Here is an 18,040-nt window from a genome sequence, read left to right as displayed (position 1 = left end):
CAAATTAACAACTGTAAAACATGCCCTGAAAACACTGAGACCAGACACTGATATAATTGAAATTGTTTTTTTACTGTAATGTGGCCAGCAAACATTTACACACACTGGTAAGAGAAAGTTAAAAATATGGAGTTTTCACTTCATGAGAAGTATGGAAATATATATATATATTTTTAATGCGCTTATGTTTATGCTCTATATATGTCAGGATAAAACTTGCTGTCCAACTGAGGGAAAGACGATGTGAGCCATTTACTTCAAGGAGTTGCATTATCTGAAAATGTGATCTCCCCACCCCACCACCACCCAAATCCTGCACTGCATAAAAAGCCTGTCCACAGACCACTCCTCAGACATTTTTTCCCCTCTCCCACTGTCAGTAGCAAGGTGCTGATGCTTCGTAGGGAAAGTTTGAGTGTTTTTTGCTTCACAATCTGCCAGTTTTAATGGATTTGTCTACAACTTTAAAAAAAGGTATTTGAATTGATTTGAATCTCATCTGTGGAATATTTTATCTGTTGTTTGGAACCATATTGTGATTTATGAATTCAAAATGCCTTGGTGCATGTCCACCACGAGCTTTAAATTTCTCACATCCCTCCATGGGGTCTTTCCAGCAATAGGCAATCGTTCAGAGCGTTTTCATTAACTGAATTTTGATGGATGGCATAGAGTAAAGCTCGTCCCTTCTCTCAAGTTCTTGATGGAGAGGGAAGAAAGGACGTCTTGTATTTCTGGGAGTCAGTCCAGAATGGGGTTGGCAGTCTAAAAATGCACATGTACTCCATCTGAGAAAGATTTGTTGAGCATAGGAGGATGTTAATCTCTGATATCAAACGTTACTGTGCCTCACTCTGTCAAAATTCCTCCTTGACCTCTGCTATATTTCACCTAGTTAAACACACCACCCAGCTCCATCACCATCGTATAGGGAAGAAAAAGGGAGGGTGGAATAGCTTTACTAATTAGAGACAACATAATGGCAATAGAAAAAAGGGACATTAGTAATAAGATAGAAACAGAATCCAAATGGATTGAGGCAAAGGATGAGAAGGGATTGGTCGCGATAATAGGCATACTCTACAGATCACCTAGAGGTGTAGGAAGAAATATGTAGGCATTGAATAATAATCATGGGAGATTTCAACTACCCCCGAATAAACTGGCAAGAAGAGGTAGGGGAAGGGGAATGGAGTTTTTACAATGTGTACAAGAGTCCTTTCTTACCCAGTATGTGGGAGGAATCACTGCTGGATCTCGTAATGGGAAATGAACCGGAGCAGATAAGAGAAGTAAGCATAGGGGAACATCAATGCAATTGCGATCATAGCATGTTGGGCCAGAAATCGCGCAGAGCAGCGAGGCAACGCTCACCGCAGCTCCTGCGAATTAAATTTATGAAAATACTTACTGCGAGCTCTGTGGCGTCGAGTTGCTTGAATTTGAACTGTTAAAAAAAAAATACGTGCGCTATCAACCCAGCCTCTGAGCAGCGTGAGTTGACGCGCGGCTAGAAAGGTGTGTGAGGAGAAGACACGCCCACAAAATCTGTCAGGAAGAGAAGTCACGCCCACAGATTCAGGCTACATTGGTCAAGCAGGCAAACAGGCTTCATTCATTTAAAGGTAGTATTCCATGTGTCATTGTAAATAAAAAAAAATTAAGTTTTTTTATAAAAAGCCAAAGAAATAACTGAATTAAATTAAAGAGACAGAAGGGAAAAGTAAAAAAAAAAGTTTAATTTTTTAATTTAAAAAAAATTTTAATGACCAAAAACTATTAAAAGGATTAGTTTGAGACTCCATTTTTAAAAGTTACTTTTTAGTTTAGATCTGCTATTTTTAAGTGTACCTGTTCGGTGGCGTAATTAGTTATTTTCCAGCTGGGCAGATAAGCAAGTTGGTGCTTTTTCAATTACTTCTCTTAACACCCAGTGTAGTTTGTCCCTAACTAAACAATTTATTTTGACCGTTTTTGCTGCTATCTCCAATTTATCTTTTTACCCGTCCAAATTTACCTTCTTACCTTTCCAAATATTAGTTTTAGTGATCAACAGCTGACTTTTATTTAACTTCCAACTTTCATTATTTTGTGGTTTTATATTTAATAAATACTGAATGGTCTTAAACCAAAGGTATTGCACCTGTAACATTAAACGACAAGACCACCTGAAGGAAAAAATAACTCCTTTCGAACCATGCAACCGGCAATTTTTAAAAAAAATTTATTTTAAAAAACAAACATTAAAAAAGCACCAGAATGCCCAGCCTCTGATACAAATAGAAAAACTGAACAAGGAACGAAAAAAAGGCATTAGTGAGTGACTGTCGCCGAATGTGGCCTGCACAAAGAGGGCCTTGGAAACTCGGCAAAAACAAAGAGTGCAAGAAAAGCTGTTCAGAAAATAAAATGAAATTCTCAGAAAAATGGACGTTGGTTTCTGCTTATGCACTGATACATACTTTGATTGGATGTCTTAACCCAGTGGCTAGAGTCATACCTAGTACAAAGGAAGATGGGAGTGGTTGTTGGAGGCCAATCATCTCAGACCCAGGGCATTACTGCAGGAGTTCCTCAGGGCAGTGTCCTAGGCCCAACCATCTTCAGCTGCTTCATCAATGACCTTCCCTCCATCATAAGGTCAGAAATGGGGATGTTCGCTGATGATTGCACAGTGTTCTGTTCCATTCGCAATCCCTCAAATAATGAAGCAGCCTGTGCCCGCATGCAGCAAGACCTGGACAACATCCAGGCTTGGGCACATAAGTGGCAAGTAACATTCGCGCCAGATAAGTGCAAGGCAATGACCATCTCCAACAAGAGAGAGTCTAACCACCTCGCCTTGACATTCAACGGCATTACCATCGCCGAATCCCCCACCATCAACATCCTGGGGGTCACCATTGACCAGAAACTTAACTGGACCAGCCATATAAATATTGTGGCTACAAGAGCAGGTCAGAGTCTGGGTATTCTGCAGCAAGTGACTCGCCTCCTGACTCCCCAAAGCCTTTCCACCATCCACAAGGCACAAGTCAGGAGTGTGATGGAATACTCTCCACTTACCTGGATGAGTGCAGCTCCAACAACACTCAAGAAGCTCGACACCATCCAGGACAAAGCAGCCTGCTTGATTGGCACCCCATCCATCACCCTAAACATTCACTCCCTTCACCACCGGCGCACTGTGGCTGCAGTGTGTACCATCCACAGGATGCACTGCAGCAACTCACCAAGGCTTCTTCGACAGCACCTCCAAAACCCGCGACTTCTACCACCTAGAAGGACAAGGGCAGCAGGCACATGGGAACAACACCACCTGCACGTTCCCCTCCAAGTCACACACCATCCCGACTTGGAAATATATCGCTGTTCCTTCCCCGTTGCTGGGTCAAAATCCTGGAACTCCCTTCCTAACAGCACTGTGGGAGAACCTTCACCACACGGACTGCAGCGGTTCAAGAAGGCGGCTCACCACCACCTTCTCGAGGGCAATTAGTAATGGGCAATAAATGCCGGCCTCGCCAGCGACGCCAACATCCCATGAACGAATAAACCCCCCCCCAAAACCGGCTGAGAAAAAAAATCATTAGTGGACACAGCCTCCCTGCTGAAGCATACTCCTCCTTGCACCTTTAACAGCAACTTGCATTTATATAGCACCTTTAATGTAGAAAAACATCCCAAGGCACTCCACAGAAGCGTAATCAGACAAAAACTGGATGCTGCCCCAAGAATGGAGATACTAGGAGGGGTGACCAAAGAAGTGGATTTTAAGGAGTGTCTTAAAGGAGAAGAGTGGGGGGCCTAGACAACTGAAGTCATGGCTGCCAATAATGGGATAAAGGGATGGGGAGGACAGAGTTGGAGGAATGTACATTTCTGAGGGGATTATAGGGCTGGTGGAGGTTAAAAAAAAATAGGAAAGGGCAAAGACTTGAAGGGATTTAAACATAAAAAATTTAAATTGGAAGCACTAGGGAATGGGAGCCAATGTAGATCAAGGACGGAATTTTCGTTCACCTGAAAATTTACAGAACATGTAGGATGGAATGCCAGCCAGGAGAGTATTGGAGTAGTCAAATCTGGAGGTGATAAAGGTAGGTCAGATTCACTGCAGCAGATGGGCTGAGTCAGGGTGCACATGGGCAATGTTATGAAGTTGGAAGTATGCTAGGATATGGGGTTGGAAGCTTGGCTTGGCTCGAATGGGATGCCGGGGTTGTGAACAGTCTGGTTAAACCTGAGAGGGAAATGGAATCGGTGGCGAGAGTATGTAGTTTGTAGCTGGGGCTGAAGATGATGGCTTCAGTTTTCCCAATGTTTATAGGAAATTGCGGCTTGTCCGAGACTAGATGTCGGACATGCAGTCTGACAGCACAGTGGCAGCGGAGGAGTTGAGGGAGGGGGTGGAGAGGTAGAGCTGGATGTCGTTAGTGTACATGTGGAAACTGACCCCATGCCTTTGGATGATGTCACCAAGGGGCAGCATGTAGATGAGGCGGGCAAGAATAGATCCAGAGATAACAGTGCAAGGATAGGAAGAGAAGCTATTGCTGAAGATACTCTGGCTATGAGTGGATAGGTAAGAGTGACTTAACCTCCTCCTCCCTCTCCCTATTCACATCTCTCTTTTCCCCCTCTACCCCCTCCCCCTCACCCTCCTTTTTACCACTCCCCTCCCTGCCCCTCTCCTATCTGCCTCCTTTCCCCTACCACACCTTGCTTCAATCACTTCCTTGTGCTCTATCCCTGCTTGACCTGAGAAATGCCCTCGGTCTTGACTCCCTGTGTAAAATGCCACGAGATTGGCTGGTGTTTTAAACTAATGCCTCTTGGCCTTTAGCATATTCTGACCACATTCAGCGATGGTAGTTATGATTTGCCTGCATTAAAGAGGTTTTCAAATTTTAATTTTCATACATTTTATCTTTGAGTTGTAGAAGTTTACAGCACAGAAGGTGGTCATTCAGCCCATTGTATCTGTACCAGCTCTTCAATATAGCAATGCAAAATTAATCCCAGTGCTCTGCTCTCTCAATAACTCATTATCGCTCTCTTTCCATATCGTTGTATTTTCCTCTGCTTAAAATCCTTTTCCAACATCCCTCTGTGTAAAGTAACCCTCAAATTTTTTCTCCTCACTATTAGTAATAATTTAAATTGATCACCCCTCATCACTGACTCTCTAGCAAGAAGAAAACCTTTCTCTGTTAACTCTACTAAATCCTTCATAATTTTAAAACCTCTGTTAAATCTCCTCTTAGCTTTCTTTGCTGCAGTAGAAATAGTCCTGAAATCTCCAGTCTCTTTATAATTATACTTTCCCATCCCTGGCATCATCCTGGTGAATCTGTGCTGCACACACTTTATGGCCTTAAAATCCTTTCTATAATGGGGCACCCAAAACTATACACAGTACTCCAGCTGTGGCCTAACCAGTGTTTTGAATAAATTTATAATTACTTCTTTACTCTTGTATTCAATGCCCTTATTTATTAAACCTACCATACCCCTGAATTTTTCTAACAAGTCTCTTGTGAGAGGCCTTAGCGAATGTCTTCTAAATACCTACTGCATTCCCTTTATCGATCCAGTCAGTCACTCCTGCAAAGAACTCTATTAAATTTGTCAAACATAATTTGCCTTTAACAAATCTTCCAGTAAATCTTATAGCACCAATGTTTGCTCCTATGAGCTGTTGCACATCTACATTCTTGTGACCGTAAGAATTTATTAAGACACTAAATTTAATTATACAGCATCACTGGAATTCAAGTGACCACCTATTTCCTGGTTACTAATAAGTTCTGGTGGATTATCAATCTAATATTAGCTGTAAAGGTTGGTGGAAGAATGGGAATCCTCAATAAAATGTGTCCTTGCTTGTCACCGTTGGAAACTGTATTCTACGAAGTCTACATTTGCCATGAGGTGGAGTATTGTAACCCTGTTCAGCAAACTGCAGACAAAAATAACATCTAGTTCCAGACCTCAGTACAGTTCAGTCATTGCAGGCCAGTGGACCTGATAAGGATCCATTATGCCAGAGTTTGCTGTAAATTGATGTGATATGAGTTTCCTCTTCAAGATTGTGAGTGCAGTAGAATCTCAAGACTTGTTTGTGGTTAGGCCAAACTTCACATTTATCCTCACTGCTGTAGCTGTAACACATTTCTGGCCAATCCAAAAACAGACTACCAGCAACTTGCTTGTGCAACCTTCTTCCCATGTTGGTACCTGACCATCTACCCCAAATAAGCAGCAATTCAAATACGGATTAACCATCACTTGATGTTCCAGGATTGCTAGAGAACACAATAAGCAATGAAAAATCCTACTATCCTATTGGTATCCTGTACCATTGCTCTATATCTTTAATGTGCACCCAGCAACCACCAGCATCAACATTATGAGGATTCTAACCTTATTTCACTTGCCTCTCACTGTACCTTGTTATGTCATCTGCAACCTGTTAGCCCACCTAATCTTCAAACGGAACCAAACTTTATATGGAGAGGTAGTAAGCCATGTATCTGGTTTCAGATGCTGCATTTACCTGAGCGGCTGCAGCTACCAACTATTGACATTTTAAAGAGTCTCAATCTGCACCAAAGTGAGTGACTGCTCCTCTGGTGAATGCCTACACTTTATAATCTCACTTCAGACTTTCTAGCTATCATAGCTCATCAAATAGTCAATGTGACTATTTCTGTTTGGACCAACATCCATAAACATTGGACCATACATATGAGCACTGTTGGAGAGAAGGACATCTTTGCTTTGTTTTAGAATCTGCTTCCACTTCTGACTGCAGCAAAGAATTTATTGTATAGACAGTATTCTGAGTGGCAGTCCTTTTGAGTAGTCACAGAACTCCTTTGGGCTAGACCTACCAGATGATGTCTGTTCTCTGATAATGCACCACTTACTCAAAAATTAAAATCTGGTATTGAAGTGTCCAAAGATCATTCCATCCTACTGAAAATCTTCCTGTTTAATGAATACTTAGATTATACGGCTGAAATGTTCTGCTTTATACCAAACCCTATTGGTATGTATAAGGCCAATACTCTCAACAAAGAACAGGAGTTGCCCCTTAATAATTTGTCAGATGAGGAGTGGGTGGATGTGTGGGAGGCAGCTCACTCAGTCTCTATCTTTTAATAAATCAAAAAAGATGCAATTACAAATCCTGCAGAGCTGCACTTTGTCATAAACAAAATGTTCTCGTCAATTACCTCTCACTGCTGGAGAGCATATATAAGGATATGTCTGTGTAAGATTTTGGGCCTGTTGCAAGCATCAAACCTATGCTTTGTAAAATATGTTCAGCATCAGATCACTGGGATTGAGATCCCCATAGATATTGGGCGGAAATTGCTCATAAAATAAAGATGAGCTTAACAGCGCTCACCGCTATTAATGGACAAATTGAAGAGCAAGTTACAGCACAGTTACACGTGGAAATCTGGAACTTGCTCTTTGTGATTCGCTGCTCGTCTGACAGCTTCATGTTAAAGAGATATCACATACTAGAATCAATGGACCAACGCAAACTTGCTCTCCTGCCCAGCTAGAAACTAACTAATCTCGCCAGAAAAAATGTATGCAGGGCTAAACTAACTTTTAATGGTGTTGTAAGTAATGACTGCCAAACAACCTCTCTGGCACTGAAAATTAACTGTTAAAAACATGGAGTCTCATTACTTCAAAATTTTACATTTTTATATTTTTACTTTTTCTTTCTGTCTCTTATCTCAGTCTTTTAATCTTACCCTCTCTTTATTTCGCTTTCTCTATCTGATTTTATAATACATTTACTAATCATATCTGATACTTCCTGGTTCTTAGACAGTGCGGTTTGTGAATGAGCTTCATTTCCTGGCTCTCACAGCGTGGCTTGCTTCAAGCTGATTGGTGGCGGGGACACAGAGATCCTTTCCTCCTCACAATTCAGAGAAGCCCAGGAAAGACCGCTGCACTACTTGCAGGCCTCAATTAAAGCAAGTTGGCACCCAGAAGACAATGAAAAGTTTGTGGTTGAGTTAGTTACTTGCGAGCAATGTCCGTTCGCCACTGAGCACAATTTTTGGCCTCTTGTGAATTGTATGCTGGAACTCCTGATCAAACAGATTAATGAGACTCGATAATAGCTGCCCGATATATCCGTTTCTCACCAACCATCTAACAACAACAACTTGCATTTCTATAGCACCTTGAACATAGTAAAATGTCCCAAGGCATTTCAAGGGAGCGTAAAATAATATGGTAGAAATGGAACAGATTACATGTTTACTTCACTTCATATACAATGTCTTAACATTTTATTTCCTTAAATTTGTTCTCTGGGTGTGTGTGACACTTAGAAGGCAGTATTTATTGCCCATCTCTAGTTGCTCTGAGGTATTAAGAGTCACCCACGTGGTGTGGAAGTTGAATCTCTTTTAGGCCAGACTACGTAGGGATGGCAGGTTCCCTTCTCTGAAAGACATTAGTCAACTAATTGTTTTTTTGACAATTGGCAATTTTTATGGCAATTTTTTCTATTTTTGTTAAATCATGCTGGTTCTTCATGTTAATTTGGAGAAACTTTTTAACCCAATTTCTATATTTGAAGTCATTCTGGCGCATATATGGTGCTGTTTATTGATATGATTCTGTTAAGTGATGTATATAGGAGTCAGATATATACACAGTGTACTAGGAATGTCATTTTACATAACACATTTATATACTTAGAGGATACTGACAAAAAACCACTGCCAGAGACATATGTTTTTCTCAACTGTTAGAGGGTTTACACTACCAAATTCCATGCGGTATTCAATAATGCAGTGTTATTGAGCCAAATGCGCTATCGCGAAGATATCTGGTGTCCTGGTGCATACTTTAAATGTGTCTCCCTTTAACAACAATGACAACTTTTATTAATATAGTATCTTTAATGTAGTAATTTCTTTAGGCCTGTCAATAAAAGAGAGGTGGACGCCAACCAGTAGTAGAAGAGTTAAACAAGATGATGAAGGCGATCAAAAAGAAAGATTTTGTGAAGGCTTTTAAGGAGATGTTTCCAGAGTTGGGCTAATATAGCTGAACATTTAGGGTATTCTACTTTGGTCAAATAATAGCACGGCACAGCAAGTGTCTATGTACCAAAGTATATTAATGTAAAGACCCCAGTTCTGCATCAGTTTTTGGAGCAGCCCAGGCACTGTGCACAGACAGATAAAGATAATCTGCATTACAAATGATGCAACCGAGACCACCTCCTCAGTTTATCTTTGTAAATTTAAGATTTCTATTCATAGAAACATTAGGTCGAGGAGTAGGCTTTTCAGCACCTCATGCCTGCTCCACCGTTCAATTAGATTATCACTGACTTGCACCACAATTCCATTTACCCACCTTTGCTCCCTATCCTTTGATACCCTTACCTAACAAAAATCTATCTACCTGCCTTGAGTTCTTCAACTGTTCCAGAACTCTCTTTTGGGGGCGAGAGCTCTAGATTTCTACTATCCTTTCTGTGAAAAAGTGCTTCCTGATTTTGCTCCCGAACAGCCTAGCTCTAATTTTAAGGTTATGTCCCCTTGTTCTTGCTTTCCCCCACTAGAGGAAATCGTTTCTCTGTATCTCCCTTATCAAACCCTTTTAACATTTTAAATACCTTGATCAGAACACCCCTCAATCTTCTATACTCGAGAATACAGGCCAAGTGTGTGTGCAGTCTGTCCTCATAATTTAATCCATTAAGCCCTGTCATCATTCTGGTGACTCTGCACTGCACCATCTCCAAGGCCAATATATCCTTCCTGAGGTGCGGTGTCCAAAACGGAACATAGTACTCCAGATGGGGTCTGACCAAGGCTCTGTACAAGTGAAGCACAACTTCCTCCCCTTTGTATTCCAGCTTCCTTGAGATAAAGGCCAACATTCCATTAGCTTTTTTGATTGCTATTTGCACATGTGGACTAGCATTTAATGATTTGTGTACTTGGACTCCCAAATCTCTTTGCTCCTATACAGTTTCTATTTTCTCACCATTTAGAAAATAATCAGATGTTTGTTTCTGTGTTCAAAGTGGATGACCTTACACTTGCCCACATTGAACTCCATTTCCCATTGTTTTGCCCACTAACTTAATCTGTCTCTGTCCATTTGCAACTTCCTTCCCCCATCTGCAGTGCTTACTGTCCCTCCTAACTTCGTGCCATCTGCAAACTTGGACATACAACTCTCTATTCTTCATATAAATCATTGATATACATGGTAAAACGTTGAAGCCCCAGAACAGATCCCTGGGGAACATCATTTGTCACACCCTGCCAATCAGAGTACTTGCGAGATATTCCTTTCCATATTGCCAGGGAAAGCTCCCTGGTGATGAAACAAAATTCATGGTTGGTAAAACTCGAAGAGTTTTCAGCATCTTCTGTTATTACAATCTGCAGCTCATAAAGGCATTGCTTGGATATTTGCAGCTTATGGTTCAAAGACCATCACTTTCTCCCACTATAGAAGATTCCTGGAGAATAAAATGCTTTTAGCTGCCATGCATCTCTTGTGTCATTTGCAATTGTAATAACAAAAGGTGTCCAAGTAGATGCTTTGAGGTAAGGATTATGAAGCCAAGGTGTAGAAATAAACACCAGTCGAAGTAATCTAAAACACAAGATGATATTAATCCCATAATTCTAAAAGAGCATTGGGTTTACAGATGACAATGGAATGATGTATATCAAACAGTAGGAAAGTGCACACGTGGCACAAAATGTTTGATGTTCAGCAGAACATTTGATAATGCTGCAAAATTCTAATCCAGCCAGGCATAGTTATTTGTAAAGTAACAATTGCCGAAGATTTGGTTAGCTCAGTATCAATCTAAAATGGGATTTAGGAAGAATGGGAAAAATGTGGAATATATTACACATCCTAGATCCCATCTGGATTCTTGTTGATTTCTTTTTTCTATCACTGTGAAAGCTTGTGTTGAAAGAAGAGAGCTACAGTGAGTGCTATAATTTTGGCCAGGCTTAGCCACAGCATCCCATTTATACCTATGCTGCAAATATGCATTAATGAACATAATCATTGTAGTCACAGGAGAAGTATAAATAGTAGGGTGTTATTTACTCTACTGGGTTTCAAAGTTAAGAACCACCCACCCTGTCCCTCAGTTAGAAGCACAGGTTCATATGAACACCTGATGTAGATTTCCTGTAGAATTCAACTAGAAATTAAAAGTTGGTGCATTAGAAGTAATTTTATGCCTCTTGATATATAAGCTGGCTCATGACAGCTTTCAATATAATTCCGGAGATGGGAGGCTGTATTCAGTTTAACTTTCTGTCCAGACGTGGTGAATATATAGTCTCTTCGGGAATGAAAGTCTAAATGAATTCAGTAGAAAAACATGATCCTTTATTCATACCAGGCTGCATATCTCTTTTATGCACAGTAGACCATCTCCAGTATCCGACAGTGATTTAGTAATTTAACAAGGGCACAGAACTGTCATAGAAATAACTGCACTAGTGCTTTTACTGTCTTGCCATTCTGATGCTACTTCACTTTATATCTTGTACAATAACATGTAGATTAGTTTGACACAGAAATGAGAATGAACAGGGTAAAATGTTAAAATAAAAACAAAAAATGCTGGAAATACATAGATCAGTCAGCATCTATACAAAGACAGGTTAATGACATTTCTCGGTGTATAACCCTTCAGTAGTGTTACACACCTGGAACATCAATAACATTTCTTTCGTACAGATGCCGACTAACTTGCTGTGTATTTCCAGCATTTGCAGTTTTATTTCCTTTTTTAATGGTAAATCTTTTTTCCACAGTAAGATTTTAAAGATTTTTTTAAAATTCAAACACCATTCTGGCCATCAAGCTGTTCTGTTTAAAATGTTCATAATTGAAGACATCTTGACTGATTGCATTTACTGGAGGAAAGAATGACCTGTGATGCATACAGACAAGCTGTGGTCACACTTTGTTTTTAAACCAAAATTATCCAGATATTAATTCAGATAACTGAGGAACAGTCATAGAATAATACAACACCGAAGGAGGCCATTCGGCCCATTGTGCCTGTGCCAGGTCTTTGAAAGAGCTATCCACTTAGTCCCACTATCCTACTCTTTCCCCATAGCCCTGCAAATTTTTCCTTTTCAAGTATTTATCCAATTCCCTTTTGAAAGTTATTATTGAATCTGTTTCCTCTACCCTTTCAAGCAGTGCATTCCAAATCATAACAACTTGCTGTGTGTAAAAAAAAAAGTCGTCTCATCTCGCCCTGGTTCTTTTGCCAATTATCTTAAATCTTTGTCCTCTGGTTATTGACCCTCCTGCCAGCGGAAATGGTGGTTTCTTATTTACTCTATCAAAACCCTTCATAATTTTGAACACCTCTATTAAATCTCCCTTTAACCTTCCCTGCTCTAAGGAGAACAACCCCAGATAACTGAAGTCCCTCATCCCTGGGATTATTTTAGTAAATCTCCTCTGCAGTCAAATAATTGAACTGACCATGCTTCTCTGCTAAATTGTTTCACTAAAAGGAGTCTCTTAGAAACTTACTTCACGGCACAAAATGAAATATTGCTTTACAAAGTTTTAATAAATGACTGTGTCAACTAGGAGACCCAATTACAAATCCCAGATAAATGCATGCTTTGGCAGGTTTACCAAGAAGTGTAAAGATGTGTGAGTGGGATAGACCTCTAACCAAGGAAGTAGAAACTGTGTGTTGTGTGAAAGAGTTAGCTTCAGACATGGAGATGGGTGTTAAAGGCAGCAGAGCAGAGGGTGAGCACTAGTACTAGTGCTGAGTTCAAGGTACTTTTGTCATATTCAGGTATTCCGCAATCAGGTACTGGTTTGAACATTTTGTCATCAAAAATATCAGTCAGCCTTGGCTCAGTGATAGCACGCTCACCTCTGAGTCAGAAGGTTGTGGGTTCACGTCCAACTCCAGAGACTTGAGCACATAATCTAGGTTGACACTTTAATGCAGTACTGAGGGAGTGCTGCACTGTCGGAGGTGCCGTCTTTCAGTTGAAACGTTAAACTGTCTGCCCTCTCAGGTGGACAGGGCATGGCACTATTTGAAGAAGAGCGGTGGAGTTCTCCCCCGTGTCCTGACCAATATTTACCCCTCAACTAACATCACTTTTTTAAAAAAAAGATTATTTGGTTATTATCTCATTGCTGTGCGCAAATTGGCTGTTACGCTCCCTACAGTGACAATGCTTCAAAAGTACTCCATTGGCTGTAAAGCACTTTGGGACGTCCTGAGATTATGAAAGGGGCTATATGAATACAAGCTCTTTCTATGTGCAACATCATGGTTCAAAAGGAAACATGTTGAATAATGTAGGATTTTAATGCACATACTAAATACAATCTCTTGATGAATGTTTTTGAAATACTATAAATGTTTTTTACATTGTTTCACAATTTACATTGATCACATCACCAAATCTGCACATGACTTTGAAACCTGCCACCACCATTTCACATTTTGTGAATAGTTGCATTTCTATATCATGATTTTCCAGAAATGCTCCTCAGTGATGTTGGGGATGACTCAGCACTACGTTCTGTGCAATTTGGGCTTATTCCCACCCTATGAAAGTTTTTGATAGAGTAAGTACTGCTCACTGGCATATGTAATTGAAACATACTGGGATAAATTGAAAGGCTTGGTTCATAGATTTGCAAAGAATGTCTAGTTTAACTTTTTATATGGCTATCACCTGTTTTTTTTATTTTTAGGCAAATGACTAACAAGTTCTATTTGATTTCTCATAAAGTTTTCTTGACTTTAATGTACATAAAATTGCAGCCATCCATTGGTAGCACCATTATTAAACAGCACCGATCTACAGCAGTTCAGTATAGAAGAGAATGGGGGAACACCATTTACTGGGTCAACTGCTGGAAGGCATCATCTCCCTAACCGTGGTCTGATCACTTTGGAGTTGGAAGACACAGACGCTTACCCTGGGATGCCAAGTCCGAGCAGTAAGTTTTAAGATACCATCTTCGAGTTAAGTTGAGAGATGAACAGAGTAGATAATGTTTTAAATTATCTTTAAATAATATTATCAACACACGCATTGATACAACAACCTTGGCATATTATTTATTAATACCCTACTTGTACTACAAGTTTGCTGTTGATGACGCTGATGAATCTGGCAGCAAGTTAGTATAAAACCAGTGGTGGAAGTTAGAGGTAGCAAGCAACACTGCAGTTGATGGTTTCCAGCAATGCCTCCAGGGCAGTGCAGTCTGTTCATCAAAACTTAATGATGGACACCAATTCAGCTGCTGAATAGTAATGAAAGGCATGGGGAGGGGGGCAGATGTGACATCACCACCGGAAGTCTGCAGCTTTCTCGTGCTGACCCTACTATCCTATACATCTTCATCGCTAGACTGTGAGGTGAACCAGCCAGCAGCCGGGTGAGCAGCATCCATGAATCAGTTGTTGTTCACACATCGCCACTAGAGATGTGTAAATGGGCATGAGACTTGCAAAACATTTAGCAAGCAGGCCAACACTGAGGGGAGAAAAGGAGATGGGAACCGACTGTTCCTTTCACACCTGCTAAGGTCGCACCCAGCCCCATCCATCTATTTATTGTGAATATGTTGAAAGTGTTGTCAAGACTACCCCAAAACAAAGCTGCTAAGTATCAGAACTTCATTGTCATTCATTTGTTCAGGTTTTATTAAGCGGGTGATTTAATTCATTTGTCTTTCGGTTACATCAGTTCCTATGGTATTTGCAGAGCTCTGCTGCAACAGTTTCTTCAATCACATTAATACTAATTTTGGATCATGACTGATAAATGTCCTATTTGTGAGAAAAACTGTTGCACATCAAGGTGAAACTTTTCTTCTTCTGAGGAAAGCCAGGTGAATCCTAGTACCTTCATATACAGGATTCAAATCCAGTCAATTTATCCAAAATACAAGTAATTCATGCAATCATATTAATAAAAATGCAACATTCACAGATCCAAGATGCTGTAATTTTTGGCTTTCAAAAACAAGCTGATGTGATACAATATTGTAATAATATAGTATGAGCATTTATAGACATTCCCTTACTTCAGAAAGTGACTGAGTTTCACATCGATTTGAGAATGCAATTTAGAGAGGTTTGATTCACAATTAATATCTGAAGATCTTCCAAGTAGGCAACCAGCTTTTGATACAAATTTCAGCCTGCGGTCTCCAAGCTGGAATATTTTAAGTAGAGACTGAGTTGTTGAATACTACTGTACGTTATTCCTTATTCTTTCAGTTATTGATTACAAAGAACCCTGAAGAATGTCCAAGTTTGGCCTTTGCAAATGTAGTAATGTAGGATATTTTGGGAACAGGTCATTTCACCGCACAAGCCTGGCACGCTTTAATTAACATAAGAACATAAGAAATAGGAGCAGAAGTAGGCCAATCGGCCCCTCGAGCCTGCTCCGCCATTCAATAAGATCATGGCTGATCTGATCCTAACCTCAAATCTAAATTCATGTCCAATTTCCTGCCCGCTCCCCGTAACCCCTAATTCCCTTTACTTCTAGGAAACTGTCTATTTCTGTTTTAAATTTATTTAATGATGTAGCTTCCACATCTTCCTGGGGCAGCAAATTCCACAGACCTACTACCCTCTGAGTGAAGAAGCTTTGGTTGATCTCAACAACACCTTACCCCTTCTCACCATATCTGTCAATTTACTGCTTCTCCAGTTAGACATCTGGTTGTTTCTTGAACCCATTTATACTTTTCATGGCAGTGATCTTTTCTAATAATTTATTCCATATGTCTTCTGCCATTTATTTGTCTGCAGTAGTTGTACTTCAATTCCCATTTATTCTCATTTTAAATCATGTCCCCTGGGTTTTGAACCTTTGTTATGTAAACAATTTGTCTGGAACTAACTTTATCAATGCCCTTCATAATTTTGAAAATTTCTCAGGTCACCTCAGATTCTCATCTATTATGCATCAAAAACAAGTCCAACTTAATCTTTCCTAGTGATTCAGATTCTTGAGACCTTGTATAATATCCTCATGCCATACCTTAAGGCCAATAGAATCCTTCATATGTTAAGATGACAAGTACTCCACATTCCTTGGAGAGGGCATTTAAAGGCAAATAATAAAATGTATTCTCACCCAGAGTATAAATGGCCTAGAGATTCTAACACCAGCACCTTTGACAAAAAGACAAGATTTTACCAATTATTAGCAATTTTAGAACATGTACAGTACTTCATTTCAATATAAAATTTAGCATAGAATTGTTGTGTAGTCATTTTAGTGATATTTATTGATACCCATTCACCCCCTTGAAACCTCATCCCCCAATGGATAAACTCTCATTCTTTGAGTAAAGAGTTTACCCCGATATGTTCTAAATTTATTTATCATTGATTCTCTTACTAAAATGTAGGGCCAGAGAAAATAAGATTCTACATTAACCATCACCTTTCTACACTGTGAAGAAAGAATTTGCATTTATATAGCGCCATTCACATCCTCAGGACATCTCAATGCACTTTATAGCCAATGGATTACTGTTGAAGTGTTGTCTAGTAACTGAATAGTAAATGAGATAAATTACCAGATAATCTGTTTTTGGTGGTGTTAGTTGAAGGATATATATTGGCCTGAATACCTGGAGAACTCGCTGCTTCTCTCCTTTATCTTTTACATCCATGTGAACAAACAAATGAGGCCTCAGTTTAACAGCACATCTGAAAGCTGGCACCTCTAACAATGCAGCACTCGCTTAGTACTACACTGAAGTGTCGGCCCACATTAACTGAGCCAACCTGAGACTAAGGTTTCCCACTGTTTCCTCAAAGTTTATTCTTTTTATACTTGGGATTAGTTTTTTTTTAAACTTCCATGGTGTATTGGCTGGATGTTGAAATTATTCCCAGGTGCTTTTCTAAATCTCCATGCTAATTCAACCCCATTCATTGTATAATTATGTCCCAATTTTTTTCAATCTTTGTATACGTTAGGAATCAAAGTCAAGGGCAAGAAAAGGCCATTTGGCCCACCGACATTTGTCTTAGTATTCTAACCGTCCCAGCCTAGCATCCAACTGTGTTTTGAGCACCCTTAAGGTTCGTGTTACATTTTTGTTTGCAATGTGTCTGACCAATTGCATAAGCAATCTAAATATTGCTTGCACAAGTTAAGCGTCCTATCTGACTTGGGTCTGACCTGGCTCCACTCCTCTCCTGTTCTGTTACATGGTATTGGATCTGGGCCTCCCACTTATAGCTGGCCACCAGTTTCTGCTACTTTTTCTCACCGTATTTTTTTTTGTAACCAAGCATACATAATGTGTGCAGATAGGGTTAGCTATATACATGGATAATTGAATAGGCAAGGTAGATTTATAGAGTCATAGAGTCATACAGCACGGATAGAGGCCCTTCGGCCCATCGTGTCCGCGCTGGCCATCAGCCCTGTCTACTCTAATCCCATATTCCAGCATTTGGTCCGTAGCCTTGTATGCTATGGCATTTCAAGTGCTCATCCAAATGCTTCTTGAATGTTGTGAGGGTTCCTGCCTCCACAACCCTTTCAGGCAGTGAGTTCCAGACTCCAACCACCCTCTGGGTGAAAAAGTTCTTTCTCAAATCCCCTCTAAACCTCCCGCCTTTTACCTTGAATCTATGTCCCCTTGTTATAGAACCCTCAACGAAGGGAAAAAGCTCCTTAGTATCCATCCTATCTGTGCCCCTCATAATTTTGTACACCTCAATCATGTCCCCCCTCAGCCTCCTCTGCTCCAAGGAAAACAAACCCAATCTTCCCAGTCTCTCTTCATAGCTGAAGCGCTCCAGCCCTGGTAACATCCTGGTGAATCTCCTCTGCACCCTCTCCAAAGCGATCACATCCTTCCTGTAGTGTGGCGACCAGAACTGCACACAGTACTCCAGCTGTGGCCTAACCAGTGTTTTATACAGCTCCATCATAACCTCCTTGCTCTTATA

The 18,040-nt window shown here is 40.3% G+C and overlaps 1 protein-coding gene across 1 annotated transcript in view; it reads left to right on the top strand.

Moving 5' to 3' along the window:
- LOC137341713 (band 4.1-like protein 4B) overlaps positions 1-18,040 on the top strand; it is a 282,961-nt gene that overhangs the window by 161,457 nt on the left and 103,464 nt on the right. Inside the window, exon 16 of the mRNA XM_068005123.1 lies at positions 13,862-14,040. Coding sequence (XP_067861224.1) covers positions 13,862-14,040 — 179 coding nt within the window. The remainder of the gene's footprint in view (positions 1-13,861; positions 14,041-18,040) is intronic.

Source organism: Heptranchias perlo, chromosome 2 (genome assembly GCF_035084215.1).
Source record: "Heptranchias perlo isolate sHepPer1 chromosome 2, sHepPer1.hap1, whole genome shotgun sequence".
Lineage (NCBI taxonomy): Eukaryota > Metazoa > Chordata > Chondrichthyes > Hexanchiformes > Hexanchidae > Heptranchias > Heptranchias perlo.
This window is presented reverse-complemented; position numbering and strand designations above follow the sequence as displayed.